At 37.0% G+C, this 17253-nt stretch overlaps 1 protein-coding gene across 2 annotated transcripts in view; it reads right to left on the reverse strand.

The window, feature by feature from the left end:
* Nucleotides 1-2199: 2199 nt before the first annotated feature.
* The window catches only part of COG6 (component of oligomeric golgi complex 6), a 53677-nt gene continuing 38623 nt past the window's right edge, over nt 2200-17253 (reverse strand). Inside the window, exons 14-20 of one of the 2 annotated variants that reach the window (XM_069011742.1) lie at nt 13187-13318; nt 12469-12636; nt 11277-11300; nt 10429-10536; nt 8959-9012; nt 6441-6520; nt 2200-2885 (exon numbers count right to left, since the gene is read on the reverse strand). In XM_069011742.1, the coding sequence (XP_068867843.1) occupies nt 2738-2885; nt 6441-6520; nt 8959-9012; nt 10429-10536; nt 11277-11300; nt 12469-12636; nt 13187-13318 (714 nt within the window). In that variant the 3' untranslated portion in view covers nt 2200-2737. The remainder of the gene's footprint in view (nt 2886-6440; nt 6521-8958; nt 9013-10428; nt 10537-11276; nt 11301-12468; nt 12637-13186; nt 13319-17253) is intronic. The other variant, XM_069011733.1, reaches the window with a different exon arrangement.

Here is a 17253-nt window from a genome sequence, read left to right on the forward strand (position 1 = left end):
TGTCAGGGTGTCACACACAGGGAGTGCTGCCTACTACAGGCAGTGTGCAAACCCCTCTCTTTTCCCACCTGCCCCAGACGCTGCCCAGCACGGAGCGGGGAGTTGCTCCCTCCAGGAAAAACCACATCCCTCCAGGAAAAGTGGTAAACAGCACCACCAGAATAGCTGACTGACTCAGCCCAGACATGGGAGCATCTCTTCAGGCATGGGATGCTCAAGACAGACATGCAGTAACTGGTCTGAAAATGGGTCAGGTACTGACACCCGGAGAGATTTCGTTTACTGCAATACTTATGGATCCTCCAGCTAATCAGAGGACTGCAGCTTCAAGGTTCTAGTGTGAAAATAATGGGAATTCATAAAATAAAAGGGTCAGAAATGCCAAGATGGAAAAGGCAGGTCATAATCTAATCATGCTTTCCTTCCTACTTCTAGGAAGGCAATCAAGAGGAAATAACAACATGGAAGACAGAGTCAGTAAATCAAATAGTTTTATTGATGTCCTTTCTTATTGTGACCATTGGTCATCAACTTTAATTCACAGACCAAAATTAGCAATTGACTTTAATTTTCCTAAATTACAACTTCTATTGCTTTTGCATTTTTACCAAGAGAAGATAAAATCATGAGTAAGTCTCTACATGGAATCAAAGATAGGAAGTAACTTCTGACTAATCCTCATGCAAACTACTGAATTTGGAGACCAAGGTTGAGCGTTATTTCAGGAAGAAGTTCACTCTTATGAGTAGTCTCATCTCAAGCTAACTTATAGTCCTTTCACAACTGATGTAATTTTCATATATTAGATAATTACAGGCATATTAAGCAATATTAACATTATTAAACAACAAGGAACAGCCGCCTGAATGTATACTATGGCAGTGCAAAATCTGAGTAATATTAAGAGCCTTACCTGGTAATTTTCCATTACAGCTTTTTTCAGCTTCTAGAATTTTTTGTCTTACAGGCCTAGGGATTTTAAACAGAATAAATCTAACATTCATATTTACAGAAAGATTTATGCCTGGCCCTAGAACTCCAGGGACACTTACACTTTCTATACCAACAAATTACTCCCATTTGGAAAAGGAGCTATTGCTTTATTGTGGCATTACCACAGAAGCTGCTTTCTGAGCGCACTGAATGCATTTTGTGCAATGAGTTTTCCAAGAGGCTAAAATGTATTGCTGCTGCTCTTATGTCTTGCTCTTCTGCAAGCATACACTAAACTGCAGACTTGGCTGCCACCAAGTATGTATTTTATATGTGCACTATTACTACTAATAAAAGTAAAATGAGTTATTCAATATGAATGACTGCTCATCTCCCCCTTGATGTACATAAAATAAGCCACATATAATGTGAGAGTAAACTCAGGTGACTGTAATAACTCCATGGCACTCCTACAGTAACAAAGAGAAGAAAAAAAGTGAAATGCTTCCACCAAAACAGTTCACTTAAATTATCCTTTCAAAACAAACAAAACCCTAGCCACAAATCCATTTTACTAACTTTTTGTTTCCTAAGGTTTCTCTTGAACAACACTTTCCTAAAAAATAACTATGTTTAAGGAATTTGCAGAAAATTATCACAAGGCCCAACAGAGAACAAGTGTCCTACTCCCCCCCCCCCCCCCCCTTTATTTTCCTCTTTTCCTGGAAGCAGAAGTCTCCTAAATCATAACTCTATATTATCAGGGCTTCTACACAGGGAACCTTCAGCTTGCACCAACGGAGGAGAGAAATGAAAGCTTCACTTATGGCTTTCTACGCATCAGACTGGGACATTGATGCACTCCAGCTCTCCCACATAAATCCCAAGTCATGTAAACCATGAAAGTCTCTTGGTGGATTATGAACTGAATGAATACTTGTACTAGAGCAGATGGACCTTTTCTGTACATAAAACCAAGCAAAACAAAAATCATGTACATGTGAGGGAGGAATGGCCATACTGCTGTGCAAACCACTTTCCTAACCTACATTGTTACTGGTCCCAGCCTTAGGAGATCAGCAATTTTCAAGTGATACAAAGATTCCTACTGGAAACAACTGCACTAAACCAAAATCCTTCCAGTAAAACAGAATTATAAAAGTAACTTAAAGCATTAAGTTTCAGGTTATGTACAAGCATGTAGTTCAAACAATTATTTTTCTGACAGAAAACACCAGATAATAGATTGCAAAAAAACCACACAAATTTTGCCTCAAAGATTTAATCAACAGGCTTTGCAAGAGCATCAAGTATTCTGAAATGATTTATGAGCTGCAAAAGTGATGCATGAGTCATTCAAAGTGTATCAGTTGTATTAAAATTTCAGTTATCAGTGTTTACTGATGGCAGGCTGAGAAAAAGAGTGAGAGAACAGACTATAGAGCAAATAAAAATATTGGTGAGGTCATAAGAGACACTGGTTAAGCCTGCAGCTGAAAGGATTATGTACAGCAAGGAAAAAAGCTTTTCTCCTTTTTCAAAGAGATTGCACATTGTCAAGGTCCATTTCCATCAGAGAAAAACATTAAAATAATTTTCAATCTATATTCTATTTTCTGACCTATTGAAAGTATTCAAAGACACAGGAAAGACTAGACTTCTGCCAAGCAGATTAAAGAAAACTGCATTCCTACATATTTTAACTATACAATTACACATCCAAATTCAAAGCAGAAAAATAATTCAATGCAAATACTCAAGAAATACAGAATTATGGATTCTGATAAATCTGGGGGACGCAGGACTATGAAAGGAGTGCCTGAACTTGATGAGGAGATCTGTGTAGGATGGTTTCTGGATCCTTGTATTCATTTGAAGGATCCATCACAGCTGCATATAACTCACTGTAAGCTCTGCAGACCAGTTCTGTTGACTGTTTTATTATCTGCTCTCTAAAAACCAAAACAAAACAATACAATTTGAAAATTTTAGGGAATATAACTGTACTACATACAAGGAATTAAAGATATACATTAAAAATACACATTAAAAATCAATCTTAGTTACACTAAAAAGCCTTATACTTCAACTGTGAAAACAGATCAAATTTTTTAAAAAAAGGGATTCTTTCTCTCGTTGTATCACACACAGACAAACTCACATATATGACCTGATAACCAAGACAGGAGCTTCTTTATTTCTACAATCAAGCAAAAAATAATAGAAGGATTTAATCTGTGTACATTAGTTTCCCACCTGCACTCCCCTGTATCTTTTAAAAGACTGATAAACTTAGTGATCTACCTTCTACCTCCAGTGGATTCTCACTGTCCTTTGTAAATACACTTTTTTTTTTCTACTAGCAAATATATTCTATTTTCTATATCTTGACAGCACCTGATTCCATAATCAGACAAAAACCAGTGATAGTGGTCAGAGATTTAAAACACAACAATGCTATCAAGTCTGTGTCCTTTTTTTTCTGGAGATAAATGAGTAACAATGCACACAGACTGAACACTAAATTTAACTGGAAAGTTTAATATTTTTAAAGACAACCTAGTAATTTTATTTTACATTACCCATTGAATCAGTTTAATCATCATGGTGATGGTGTTTACAGTTGCAGATGCATTTTTATCTATTAGAAACAGCAGTTACAACTATTTTACAGCCAAACCCATGCCAGAGGAACTCCAGCAAAAGCTGAGGAAACCAAGGTAACCACAAATCCAGATTCAGCCTTGCTGTAAAATGCAGCAGAGAAACAAAGACAACAAAACTGCATCCACTAAAATCACGGCTAAATTCACAGACTGTTGGGAATTGACAAGTTAAAGAAATTTCAAAGATCAAATACAAAAATATTTGTCTTTACAGGAAACATTAAGGAACAGAAGATATGAGAAAGCAGATTAGAAGACCAAATCTGCATTTTATTCTGACACACAGTACCCAGTTTTTTCATATACAGCATCAACTGCCAGTATTACTAGGTTATTAGAATACCTGAAATAAGACTGCCCTTATAATGGCAAATCCAAACCCACTATTATAAGGGAAATATATTCAGAGTGTTCAAGTAAGACAACTGTCTCTGACCTCAGCCTGGGATCACTAAGCTAGTGTAACATGATGATTTTTTATGAAAGCATTACACACTGAATTTGTGTAAAACTATTGAACCAAATGCATAAATAAAAAAGTTTGTTAAAATATTCAGAGGACTGAACAGCATCATATGTGTTGTTCAATCAAATAATGTCAGTGTCATTAATCAGTACATTAGGATTTCAGTTGCCATAACAACATGATACATTTATCACTAACACAAATGGCAGCACTTGCTAAAAATAGTAATTCCAGCATTCAGTTTCTGTGATCCAACACGAATGAAAAGAGCTTTTCAAGACCAACAACCATATGAATACATAGCTTAAGACTTTTTAAATGAGTGAAGGAATTTGAAAGACAAAAGCATGCACTGGTAATGTTGGGAGGAATGTTCTTCACAGTTGCAGAGGTTAAATGATATTGCCAATGAGTATGTAATACACTGGTCCTTTATCAAAAGCATGTGGTCTGAGAACCAAAGACCTCAGCTCTCAATTATCTAATTTCAAGTAATATATCTTCAAAATTGAAAATTCCAACTACTATAGGCAGAGACTAAAATTATAGCACTGGTTAAATGTTTTGCTTGAATTTTGAGAAAATTTTGCATTTTCAAGGCTTATTTACCATCGAAAATATTGACTATCAAGACAGTGATTCTACAAGCATCTCTGTAAATGGGTATTTTAACTTTAGAAGGATTGCTTGGGTTTAAAGCTATGTGTTTGAAGGCTAATGGGCTAACTTACTTATTTTGTTTTAATTCTGAGCAGAATCTGACCTATAGCACTGATTATAGCAGGTTAATAAACTTCTGCATGTTAGCTGAGCTGTAGCAGCTATAGCCATCACCTTCACACAATGCTTTCCTCTTACCTCTCAACTGTCCACTGCTGCAAGGTAATATGAATTCAGTTTAAAATGTGCTGAGAGGTTTAAAAAGCTTATCAATGGGATAAAGCTAAGACTGCCTACGTGACCAGTGTATCTTGGTTCACCTGACAGAAGGAATGATTTAGTTCAAGTAATTTCACAGTGCCAGAGTCTTTATGGTAGCATGGAGTCTACCTCTTAAAATTGCCTCTGTGCTAGCAATGAAAAGTTGAGGCTTTCAAAATACCTTTACTGTTATTACGGTTTTTAAAAAGACCTACAATCAAAAAACGTATCAAGAGCTAAAATACAGGTTTAATGCCTTGACACCGAGAAGCAGAGGCTGTGATGTTTCACTGACATTACAGGTCAAGCTACCCTGTTTGATCTGTACAGAGAGTAGAGCTCCACCACAACAGGGTCAGCTCTGCCAGCTGAGCTGTGGGAATGGTAAATCTGGCAGAGACACCCAAAGCCAGCTGAAAAGCACCAGCATTCCCAGCCATGCTCCACCTGTATGGTGTGACACTGGAAGTCTTTGGATGAGGAGAACCTGAGAAATGAAGGATGAGAACCCGGCAGCTGGACTAGCTGATCACTGTAGGTCCCTTCCAACTGAACTGTTCTATTTGATTCCCAGCAGTAATTATTCTTCCCTTGACATATGTCATTTTGTAAATGCAAGATGCTGTAGTACAATCCCACCGAGGAAAAATACTAGTAATGAAACTCCAAATACTATTGCATTATGTAAAATGTGATGTGCTTGTCTTAGTTTCTGGTATATCTGTAACCTGCATTCTTCGCGAAAGTGTGAAAAATAATGTCAAGGAAAGTTTTTGATCAGTGCAACATATAATTCTCCGAGTTTAAGTACTGCAGAAAATCTTCATGTGGTTCACATTTAATTGGAAAGAAATTTGTGGCACTTTCCCTAGCTTTAGGGTTGAGTTATATCCAAAAAACAAGGTAAGAGATAAATAATAAAGTTCTAACTTTCATACTTCAAAGAAGAAATCTCTTAAAAAAAAATATTAGGTGAAAAGTAAAATAATCTCAGCACAATATTCAATGAGAAAGAATGCCAATATTCTACAGCAGAAGAAAAACAAAGGTGAAAATTCTAGAACTGACAAAGCAGTGGGGATAAAAGAAATCTTGGAGAATTATGTATTTCACCTGTCTTTGACAAGCTTACAAAATAGTTCTAAAACAATATACAACTAAGTTGACAAAAATGCTGACACAGCAGAACATGTTCAAAATAGATTAATGTAATTCATTTTGATGGTGCCTCATAAATCAAGAGTAACTACTTCAGAAAGTTACAGAATTACATACTCCTCACTGCTTGCTCAAAACAGGAGAGTCAGAACAAAACTGAACTGCGACCTGAAGGACAATGCAAATATCATCACAGCTGATAACTTGAATTCTCATCATGATTCACTAAAACTTACCATATTCATCTTTGTGAGCATTATTCAGGTATAATAGAAATTCAGAGGTAAGGCACTTACTTCACAGTGGCACTCAGAAGGAAATTCAGCTGGGACATTAAGAGACTATCTGGAGCAGACAGATAGCGATCAAACTGAGCCTACGAGAAGAGAATATGAGATCAACATATTAACACCTTGCTGTTCTGCAAAAATAGGTAAAATCACAAATTTCTGAAAACATTTCCGATTACATTAAAAGACAGAACTTAATAATCCAAAACAAATACCTGACTTCAGCACCTCTGCCTCCAAAATTTTGTTCCTGACTGAGGAATATGAGTGGAGGGCAAATAATGAGAATCCAGCTTTTATAATTATCCATCTAAGCTTCCTATCCAGCTGGTGCAGGTACTTATACATCACTGAAGATCACACTGAGTCTGTTCAATGCAGAGGGAATATAAGACAGCTCCAGAGAGATATCTACTCTGTCCAAGTTAGACATGTTGCTTGATTCTTTTTGCATGTTTCTTTTTACTTTTTGGCAGGGAGTCACTGCTTATGTTAAGAAAAACAAAGAGCAAATCACCCACTTCAGGCTTCTTGAACTGCTTCTAAGAGTACTTCTCCTCTCCCACAGAATATAGTGATAAAAAGAGTAGTGCTTTGATTCTAAGAAGAAACATTACTGCTGTCTTCAACAATTGATCAGAAATATTGTGGCTGGCCCATCCCTGGCAGTGTTCAAGGCCAGGCTGGAAAGGAGTTTGAGCAACCTGGTCTAGAGGAAAGTGTCCCTGCCCATGACGGGAAGGCTGGAAGAAGATGGTCCTTAAGGTCCATTCCAACCCAAACCATTCTGTGACTGCGTGGTCAAATGAGTGACTACGGAGAAGATGAAACCAGGTCTTCTCACAGGTGAAAACACAAGGAATATTGAACACATATTACACTAAGGAGCATTTTGATTAGATAATGAGAGGAAAAATTCTCATCAGGAATGTCATCAAACACAGAACAGATTATCCAAAAAAACGGTATAATCTCCATCCTTGGAATTATTCACTAAGACAAGGCCCTAAGTAAGTTTATCCAATGATGGCAACCTTCCTATTCATTCATTCACTGAATTAATATTCTCAAGCTGGTAAATCCTAAAATCCACATCCCTCCACCATATAAAACACAGGCAAAAATGAATAGTGAAGTCACAGTTCTCACAAATTAATTTTTTTTGGTTTTCTGCCCTTGTTTGGAAAGCAAGGGAGCTTTTGCTGCGAGGGGTATGGACCTAGCAAACATCGCATTTGCAAGCGCATATGAACAGCTTAAAAGGCTGGGACCTGGAAAACTTTCAAGCATAAATTGGAGGCAGTGAATCTGCCTGCAAGTACTCCCCCCTGGTTTAAATCCTGAGAAGCCAATAGATTAGGCTGATAGATTGGATTTATGTGGGTTTGATTTCAGCATACTTGGTTCCATTCTGGTTAAAGTGTGTTCACAGAAGCAGACGTTAAGTAAAGTAATGAACAAAATAAAACAGTTGGATTCTTCTCTTAACTATTCAAGGGAAATTATTATGTACTACTATAGATAACAGACTTGCATATATGTAATTCACGGAGAAGGTCCCCAAGCTGCAGCCTTTAAATTCATTGTTAGTCTACAAGACTATGATAAATAGAAGATACTTTAAATGCAAAATTCCTAAGTTTTAATAAGAACGCGTGCTGATCTCAGTAAACCACTGAGTGCTCTGTGCCAGAGCTCTGTTCATCCAACCAGCCTGGGAACTGCTGGTTTAAAAACCTGAGCAGAAAAAAATATGCTGCACTACCATAATTGGGATGCATTCAACATACAAGTTTTTTAAAAACCCTTTTAAAATCCCCTTTTTTCCATGGGTGTGTACATATAGTGCTGTATGAGCAGGCCTTTACAGTTAAGCTTTTAGAATAAAGCTAAACACAGCTAAGCAAGAAGAATGACAGATTATATATTATTGCCTACTGAACTGTGATATTGCTATCTCCATGCAAAATAGCCTTCACACACTCTAAGAAAAAATACCAGCTGATAATTTGCTTTAAAATATATTGTAGCTTTCAACTTAAAAAAACATAACTGTGACATACACCCAGAATCGAACTTCTGAGTAAAACTGAACCATTTGCATAAAATCAAAGCCTTAGGACAAAGATTATAAATGATGGCAGAACCTATATTTCAAAGCATAGAGGCAAAAAAAGAAACTTTGGTGACTAAAACTAATTAGAGCTAAGTATTTGCTTTTAGCAATTTAAGATGACTCATGGGACAGCACTCTTGTAAGTAAAGTTCTGCTTCTCAAGGCTTAGAAACTAATATTCTATTACTACCCCTTCAGAAATAATTTATGTATTTATTACTTCAAGTGGTCAAATTACTACAAATGAAGAAAGTATTCCCAGACATGTAATTCAGCTATTCTTAAAGAGTAGGACAGATTAGATTAGTATCTTCTACTACAGATGAGTATCTTCTAATCACATAATTAACAGTATTCTTTACCATGTCACAGCATCACCACCATAATATGAAAGTTAAAAATGCTTACCATTGCAACCTTCAGGGACACGGAATCCATACTTGACAAATTTGAAAGAGGACCCTAAGAATCAGTAATCAAACAGAAGGATAAAAAAAGGTCATACTAGCATATAGAAAAAGATATATAATAAAGTCTGTAAGCAGTTCAGTAGTTAATTTTCATTCGGTCCTGCTACAGGATCTTACGTGTTTGTAAACTGTATAACCATTTCAGTGCTAAAGTGCTGTTAACAGTTCATTTGTATTCTACCACTCCCTTAAATTAAAAGCTGAGAATATGGAATTCTTAATATGTCCTTTCAAATCCTTTCTTTCCCTCTTCACCATTAAATAAAGCCAAAACTAGCTTTCTACAAGGCCTAGAATAAAAACTGAACTGCAAACTGGCTACATCCCCTTGGTATTCCAGACTTAAGAGACAACAATGTTGCTCTATCTGTTCTTGGACTGTGAAGAATTCAGACCTGTTTCCCAGTAAGCGTTCTGTGCTGGTATGGCAATACCATGCACAAATGCTGCTTAGCCCCATAGAAAATTCTGCGACATCACCTCTGCAGCCAGGCAGCTGCACAGACAGAAATGAAAATTGCTACATTCCATTAACAACCTGCCCTAGACACTTGAAATTGGTTTTAAAACAGGAGATAGGCTCATGAATAGAAAACTAAGTTGAGTTATTAACCAGATTATTTATACATTTATTTATTCATCTTTACACTTAAAAGTCTGTTGAGTTTGGGCACTTTATGCAAAATTATTAGCTGAAGAAACAACATAAAGCTCTCCAATAGAGTTCGCTTTCTCCAGAAAACACTGTTTTTCACTTCTACAAAAGATCACAAAAGGACACAGGCACAGCTGAAGGGAAGAAGGGCTGTATTAACACCTACCACACTGCAACTGTGCTTCACAAGAAAGGGAGAGCGTGAGCTCTGAATTCCAGTTTTCAGCTCCTCTAAGAAATCTCAAGTTTTCACTTTGAGAATCTCACTGTCTTGGTACTAGAATAGCTACAGCAACAAGTAAGGACGAAAGAAGAAACTCTTTCAAACTACTACTAAACTCATCTGCCAGTTTTCCACCAAAGAAATAAAAGCAGCAATTGCCAAATGCATGCAGCTATCTATGGACTCCATGCGGGTGCTACCGGAAGCAATGAAGAAGATGAATGCTGTGTACATACACAGCAGGTCTAGTACGTTCTAGGCACCATGGAAGTGCTGGTATGCACCAGACAAGCAGTACAGAAGGACTGCTGCACACCAACCCTGCTAGGCCTGCTGAACACACAGTGCAGGGGGAATCTGTAGTTGCAAGGTGCCTTTGTCTAATAGTCCTGGTCCCATGTGAAAAACCAACAGACATTACTGAATCTTTGCTTTCAGAGGGAGCCTAATTTGCAAAATCATTAGTGCCAAAATTCTTCTAGTTGGCAAGTGTGTGGTACCCCCTCAACATGTAAATTCTGTAAGCTCACCTGCTCTGGTTTGTGCTGCTGCAGAGCGTTATAAATGTAACTCAGACCAGCTCTCGTTAGCACGTAGGAAGCTTGCTCATTTATGAGTGTATCTAAATGAGCTTCAATCTGAAATGTTAAGCATAAGGTATTTATAAAGAGTGTGTGAGAATATTAAATGTAACGAGTTCTGGGGTTAAAAGGTCTAGAAACACAAGAAGAAAAAAACACAAATAAGGAGAGTGATCAACAAACAAGGAAATATTACAAATATGTACAGCATAATTATTTTATCCATTCACATTTTTCATATTACAAGGAACCAATAATAAAAATGCAGAGAGTTCTTTCATGTCTGACTAATAAAAGAACCTATTTTCTTTGTATTTGTAAATACAACACTACCAAAAATGAAGATTATAGCCTTGATCTTAAAAATTCCTATATAATTTTATTTTGCTATAATTCTTTGAAAATGTGTGATAAGAATCATTCACCTCTTATTGAAAATACTGACAATAACATGGCAGTTTTACAATAAACAGGAGACAGTCTTTTGTAAGAAAAATAAAACTGAAACTAAATCATACTCAGAATTGATCTTAAATTCAATACTGATAAACATGCATTTGAAAAAGTTTACTGAAAGAACAATAGACAATGAAATTACAGTTATCCATTTTGTTTTAATTATCTTCATACAAAAAAAGTTGCAAGAGTATTTTACATTCTTAATATAATCTTTACTTTGCAGGAAAACCTAATCCCTTAATCCAGTCACAGCAGCAGCAACCAGTTTTCAGTTTGAGCAGTCTCAGAAAGACATTTGGGTATATATACACTATTACTTCATTTTTACAGATAACTACCTCACTTTCTTTTTTCTTCCAATCCTAAAGAAAAGAAAAAAATTATAACATATAAAAGTCTACTAAAATGTAAGACTTTTTCTGATACATAAAGAGTTCATCTTTTTGCTTCCTATAATTGTTTAGAAGAACCCACTTTCCTTTTTAAATCAGGAGGGAAATCTTAATATTTCAATTTGGAGTTTTTAACTCTCTTAGTGAATTCTTTTTCTATGAAAAATGTTTCTCGCAATAAATATGCCATTCTAACTCCACTTGAATAACCTACTTATGTATAATCTTAAAGTTTTTTTTTTCAGTCTGTTCCTGTATTTGTAAAATGTTTGAAGAAAGTAAATGGTATTAAATGTGTAAGCTTCAGCTCTACTGCTTTTCTGAAGAGTAAATCAATTGCAGCATTTCCAATGAAAGGAACTCTGATAATAGAAATTAGAAATACCTCAGACAGTTTGGTGAGGTTGCCTGTTTGTTTCAGAGCTAAAAGGTGCTAGAAATTCTGATTAGGAGCAGAAAGTGAAAAATGGCTCACAGGCAATCCTTGCTGATCCCTTAAAATAAGAAGCTGTGACCTTTTTCAAGTCCCCCAGCTCCAAAAGCTCTCCTGAGATATATTGCAGGCATATTCATGAAGTAAAATATAAATGGGAAGCACCCAAGTTTTTGTAAGTCAACAGTTTCTGAATTTTCACTTCCATTTCAGAATTGTACCACATATGAATTACTACCCTGGGATGTGAGGGGAAACCAAACAAATGAGAAAAGACAGGCAGAAAGCAGGACTGAAGCTGTAACTTCAACTACACTATATTCTAGTACAAAATAGATGATGATCTAGTGCTAATTATATGATGGAATACAGTCAGCCATTTGACTGAGCTTTCAATTTCCATTTGTATCTTCTCATAGTTTGCAGATAACTATTAGAATGATTAGGAACATGAAAATGTTCACTGATCTGGGTTTAACTGCAACTGAACAAAACAAAACCAAGTCTTTTAATAATTTTTTGTCTGTTTAAAATGAAAGATGCTACCTGCTTATGGTCTCCAACAAGAAGCCCTCTTATCCCATCTTCCCGATTTTGATAATGTTGGCTTTGGGTTGATTTTAAGATAAATATGTGCATATCACAACTTACAGTGTGCAAAAATCAGTAAAAAGTTCGTTTTCTTTCGGGGCTGCTAAAGCTTACCTGAAACTGCAACATTTCTAGACGTTTGTCAGTGAATTCAAAGAGAGCCAAAGTAGTCCTCATCATGTAAAGTGAATTTACCATGAAGGTTGCCATATCAGCTGTGCCCAAATTACTAGCAGACACAGTACACATCTGCAACAACGGATCTAGCACACAAGACAGAACCTAAAATAGCAAACACACAGAGAAGAGGGAGGGGAGGGAGGAAATCATGTCACACGAGGCTTCTAACCTCATTCTGTCTCTATCATGTATTTATTCCCCAAAGCACAATAAAGAGGAATGAGAGTTTCCAACTGTGAAAGCAGTTTTCTACTGGATTTGTCAGCAGGTGATCACCTACCACAGTGATGGGTAAAGTATAAAAACCTGAGAAGAACAGATTCCAGCCTAGCAGGAGGAAGAATAACCCAGATTAGATAATTGGTAATTGTGCAATCTTGAGGGTGTATTTACTTAATGGAGTAGTAATTGGATAACAGAATTTAGATACTGTGTTAAGAGTAGCACTCCATACTCAACTGTAATTATCCATTTTGTTAGTCACCCTCTTGTTCACATTACAAACTCTGGTTTGATAGAGAGCTCCAAAATGGGACCAGACAAAAAGATTAATGTTCCATCTATCTTTTGTGCACTGAAACTAACTTACACATTCTTTTTTTGCCCCTCTCCCTCCTCTTCACACACATAAAGCAGTCAAACATTCTTGTACCTGCACAAAGTCAGCCTGACGGGCATCCAGGGGAATAACAGATGAGTCATGAGATGCCAGAACCTCCCGTAGCAAGTTAAGTGTCTGATTTAGAGCAGAGCTTGGGCCAAGATCAGGAGGTGGGAGCTCAACCTGAAGAACAAGATTATCTGTTTGTGGGGTTTTTTATTAATTTCATTTACAGCAAACACCATACAGTCTGTTAGCACAAATGCAACCAGCTAATAACAAAATTACATGCAGGCATGCAGAGAAGAACTTTAATCTGACACTGGACAAATCTAGCACATTTCAGAAAATAACTGCCTGCAACTTTCAGCATAACCATCTCATTCAGTGCAAAATAAGCAACTCAACATTGAATTTCTCCTTTCATTCAGACTATGCCTATTTCATCATCTGGAGAGACCCAAACATTACCGGTTTTGGTACTGGAAAAAAGTACATTTACTAGATTAGGTGCCAAAGAATAGCCACCTTGTTGGCACCACTGAGTTCACTTTGAACAGGACCTCCTGTAAACACTTCAGAATCTAGTGCATGCAGAGCTCTGGGAAATAAGAGCCTTACTGCAGCAGTTCATGAAAAGGCTGCACAGCCCATGATGCTGAGTCTGAGAGCTGTAGTCACAAATGCAACAGTTTTAATCTCCAGCAATCTTGTACTTAAATTGCCAGTACACAAATGAACTGGACACAAGCTAACTCAAGTAAACCTACATGAACTGCAATGAGACTGCACAAACTGAAATGCAGGCTTATGCCAAAGGTAAGAAGCAGGTAATGTAGATGTTTAAAAAACAAAGGAGGAAATTTTGTGTATATTAGAGAAAAAAATGTAGTTTCCACATCAAATTATGAAAATTGGATCCTCTGAAATGGACTGAAATTCTATGCTATTTTTAACCCAGGCTCACATACTCTATTTAGCCCTTTCTTTGTAACAGGCAAATACTCATTAAACACTTCATAGAACGTTTATAGAAAAATCTAGCACTTCTTTTTCCCAACACACATTTCTTAGGTTCCACTCCAAGCATAGCTGCATCTTTTTGTCTCCAATGCTGCCTCAAACTGTCTTCCTGTGGCCTCCAAACCCTTACTACAACCTCATTTCCTTCTGCCAAAAATCCACTTCCCACTTTCCTCTCTTCTGCCCATCCAAGGGCAAAGACAGATGTGGCTGGATCGTGTGGGAGTCAGGAGATCCTCAGCAATACATAGTAAGTTAAGACTTAAAGGCATAATGTCTCCAGAAGGAGGTAGGGAGCAGTAAGTTTGGATGGGACTGGCCCATGTGTCTCAGTCAGGGTACCTGGCCACAGCAGAGCAATGCAGCGTGCACTTCTGCAGTGCCCTTAAGACTCCAGCTCAAAAGAAAAGGCAGCAGCTTTGGGTGGCTCCAAGTCACGGGCAACATGTTCCATAGCTTCCCAAATGAGAAATACCGATAAATAGCATAGTAATAAGGATGTCTGAATCTTTAAGATAAAAAAAAATAAAAATCCAAGGGGCACAGGCTGATGGCCAAAGAAAACAAGGAGAGCACAACAAACATATTCAGAGCATAACATTACAGAGCTTTCTGGAAATGAATCTATACCTGATGAACATGCCAGCAAAGAAAGAAAAAAACCATCTCTCCCTCTTTGAAACCAGGCCGAACTTTCATACTTCGTGTTTTGAAACATTTGAGATACTATACATGGCCTTGCACTGTTACCAAGACAGATTTAACAAAAACTTTTTTCATCCTTCTGAATATAAAATGTTCCTCTATTCTCACTTTCCAAGAGAGAGTATAATGAACTCAAGGAACTAAGGGAAAACTAAATCTAATAGGTTCAGAGAAAAGTTGTTCAGCCCAAGTGGTCTTGCAAGCATGAAACAAACATTCTAGCAATGAAGTAACAGTAATTCAAAAACAGGCACTGAGTGCTGATCAGTAGTAAAGTTTACTGGTGTTTACAGTGCTGAATGACTTTCTTCTTGTTTCTTCTTTTTATTATTAGGGGTATTGATTGTGTCCTGAACACACTGTTCTCAGACTTGAACTGAACCATGTTCAGGGATATTTTGGGGTTACTTTGAGACTAGAGTTTGATGGAGATTTTACTTCCAACACACACACCGATCATGGCAATGACAATTTCAGGCTGCTTTGCACAGAATTTTTGTCTCCTGAAGTAGCTAGCGCTCAGAAGCTCTTAAATTAGCTTCATCTTGCACTTAGTCTGTTCCTTTACAGTCCACTGTCTCCTAGTAAGAGCAAGGGAAGAAGAAAATATGGCAAGGAAAAAAGATTTAGATCACTAGATTTTATTTGGGTTATTCTGAAATTCCTGACTATTGCAATACAGACAAAATTATCAGTAAGTGGAAGGAGAATCAAAGTAGTACTATATTAATTTGGCAAATTCTAACTTTTGACACATGAATACAAAGTGAGGGCTTTTTTTTTCAGAATTGGAAAATTTAAAAACACACACCTCAAATTTATAGAGGAACCTAGAGACTCCAACTCATGAACAATAATCACTATTCTAATAAAAAAATAATTGATTCCCTGAATGTTTTACATGCACTAAGAGATCATTATAATTGATCCTATTTCCAGAAAAATAGGTTTCAAATACATGCTGAGCTCTACTTTTGAAGTACCTTTCAGATGCAAGCTAGACAGCAGCTAACTAAAATATCATTAGGGAAGTTCTGCAGCAGTGAGTTCAACTGCATTAAAACATACTCTATCACAGTATTAAGTATCTAATTGGTTTTAACTACCAGTTCAGTCATACAGAAATGATGTCAAACAGTTCTTCAGCCTTTCAAAAAAACGCAAGAAACTACCCATTTTTAAAATCCAATATATAAAATTGAAATGAATTATGAAATGGATACTGAAAGTTGTACATAAGCTTTAGTACAAAAATTTTTATCTTCTTTTCTGCATAATTATCAGTGGGGAACAGATACTAAGCCAGCAATCTCCCTCCAAACATATAATCTAGAGCAGGTTTCTCTGTCTACAACAGCAAGTAGCTCAAAGGACGTTTTATAGAATTTTACAAACAGCAAAGGAAAACACAGAAAAAACAAAAGGCAGTATCAACAATCAAGAAGCGCGTACATGCATGTTGTTTCCCTTTCTCATTTACAAAAAAGGTTACATTTTAAAAAAGGGCAAATTTTCTTCTGAAAATACTGTACAGTCGATCAGAACTTTATATACTATGCTACTTGAACATTAGACAGTTAACAATGTTCATGAAGGGAATGGAATACCTCCTACACAAGGAGAGGCTGTGTTCTGCCTGGAGAAGGCTCAGGGGGGCTGCTGTAAATGTGTATAAATATGTGAAGTGAGGGATGAAGACATAACAGGTCAAGAGCCAATGGGCACAGATTAAGGCACAAGAAAACAATTTTGAGTGTGACGTTAGTCAAGCACTGGAGACAGTTGCACAATGAGGTTTTGGAGTCTCTGTCCTTGGTGACATTAGAACCCCAGCTGGAGCAAGTCCTGGGCAACCTACTCTAGCTGACACTGTATTGTGAGCAAGATGGTTGGACTAGATGGTTTCTAGAGTTTCCTGCTGAACTCATCCATTCTTTAATTCTGGGATACTACTACCAAATAAAACAAGATGGTAATTTAAAACACAGAATTCCACAGAGAAAGCCCTACTTATGAGTAACAAATGGAAGCCTAGTGGCTTTTATAAGAACCTAATCAGCTTTAAATACAGCCTCTTAAAAACCCCCACCGGCAGGAGCCAGATCCAAAGTACTACAGAGTGGAACCTTGTAAAAATGTTATGAATTTTTTATGCTGTTGTCAATTAACACTGAGCAGCATCAACTGAAGAAGTCCATTCTCCTCAGATGAGACAATATTCACCAGCACTCCAAGGAACCTGCGTGCATGTCTACCAGAGAAGCTGTTTCAAGATTTTCTGGTCCTATTAGGATCCTACAGCGGTCAACAAAGTAGAATGCCTAACGGCATGCTTATCTTTTCAGCTATCAAGTTGGTCTTGGAAGAAAAGATAACTAGTTTTGCTTTGT

The sequence above is a fragment of the Aphelocoma coerulescens genome, chromosome 1, assembly GCF_041296385.1.
Source record: "Aphelocoma coerulescens isolate FSJ_1873_10779 chromosome 1, UR_Acoe_1.0, whole genome shotgun sequence".
NCBI classification, from domain to species: domain Eukaryota; kingdom Metazoa; phylum Chordata; class Aves; order Passeriformes; family Corvidae; genus Aphelocoma; species Aphelocoma coerulescens.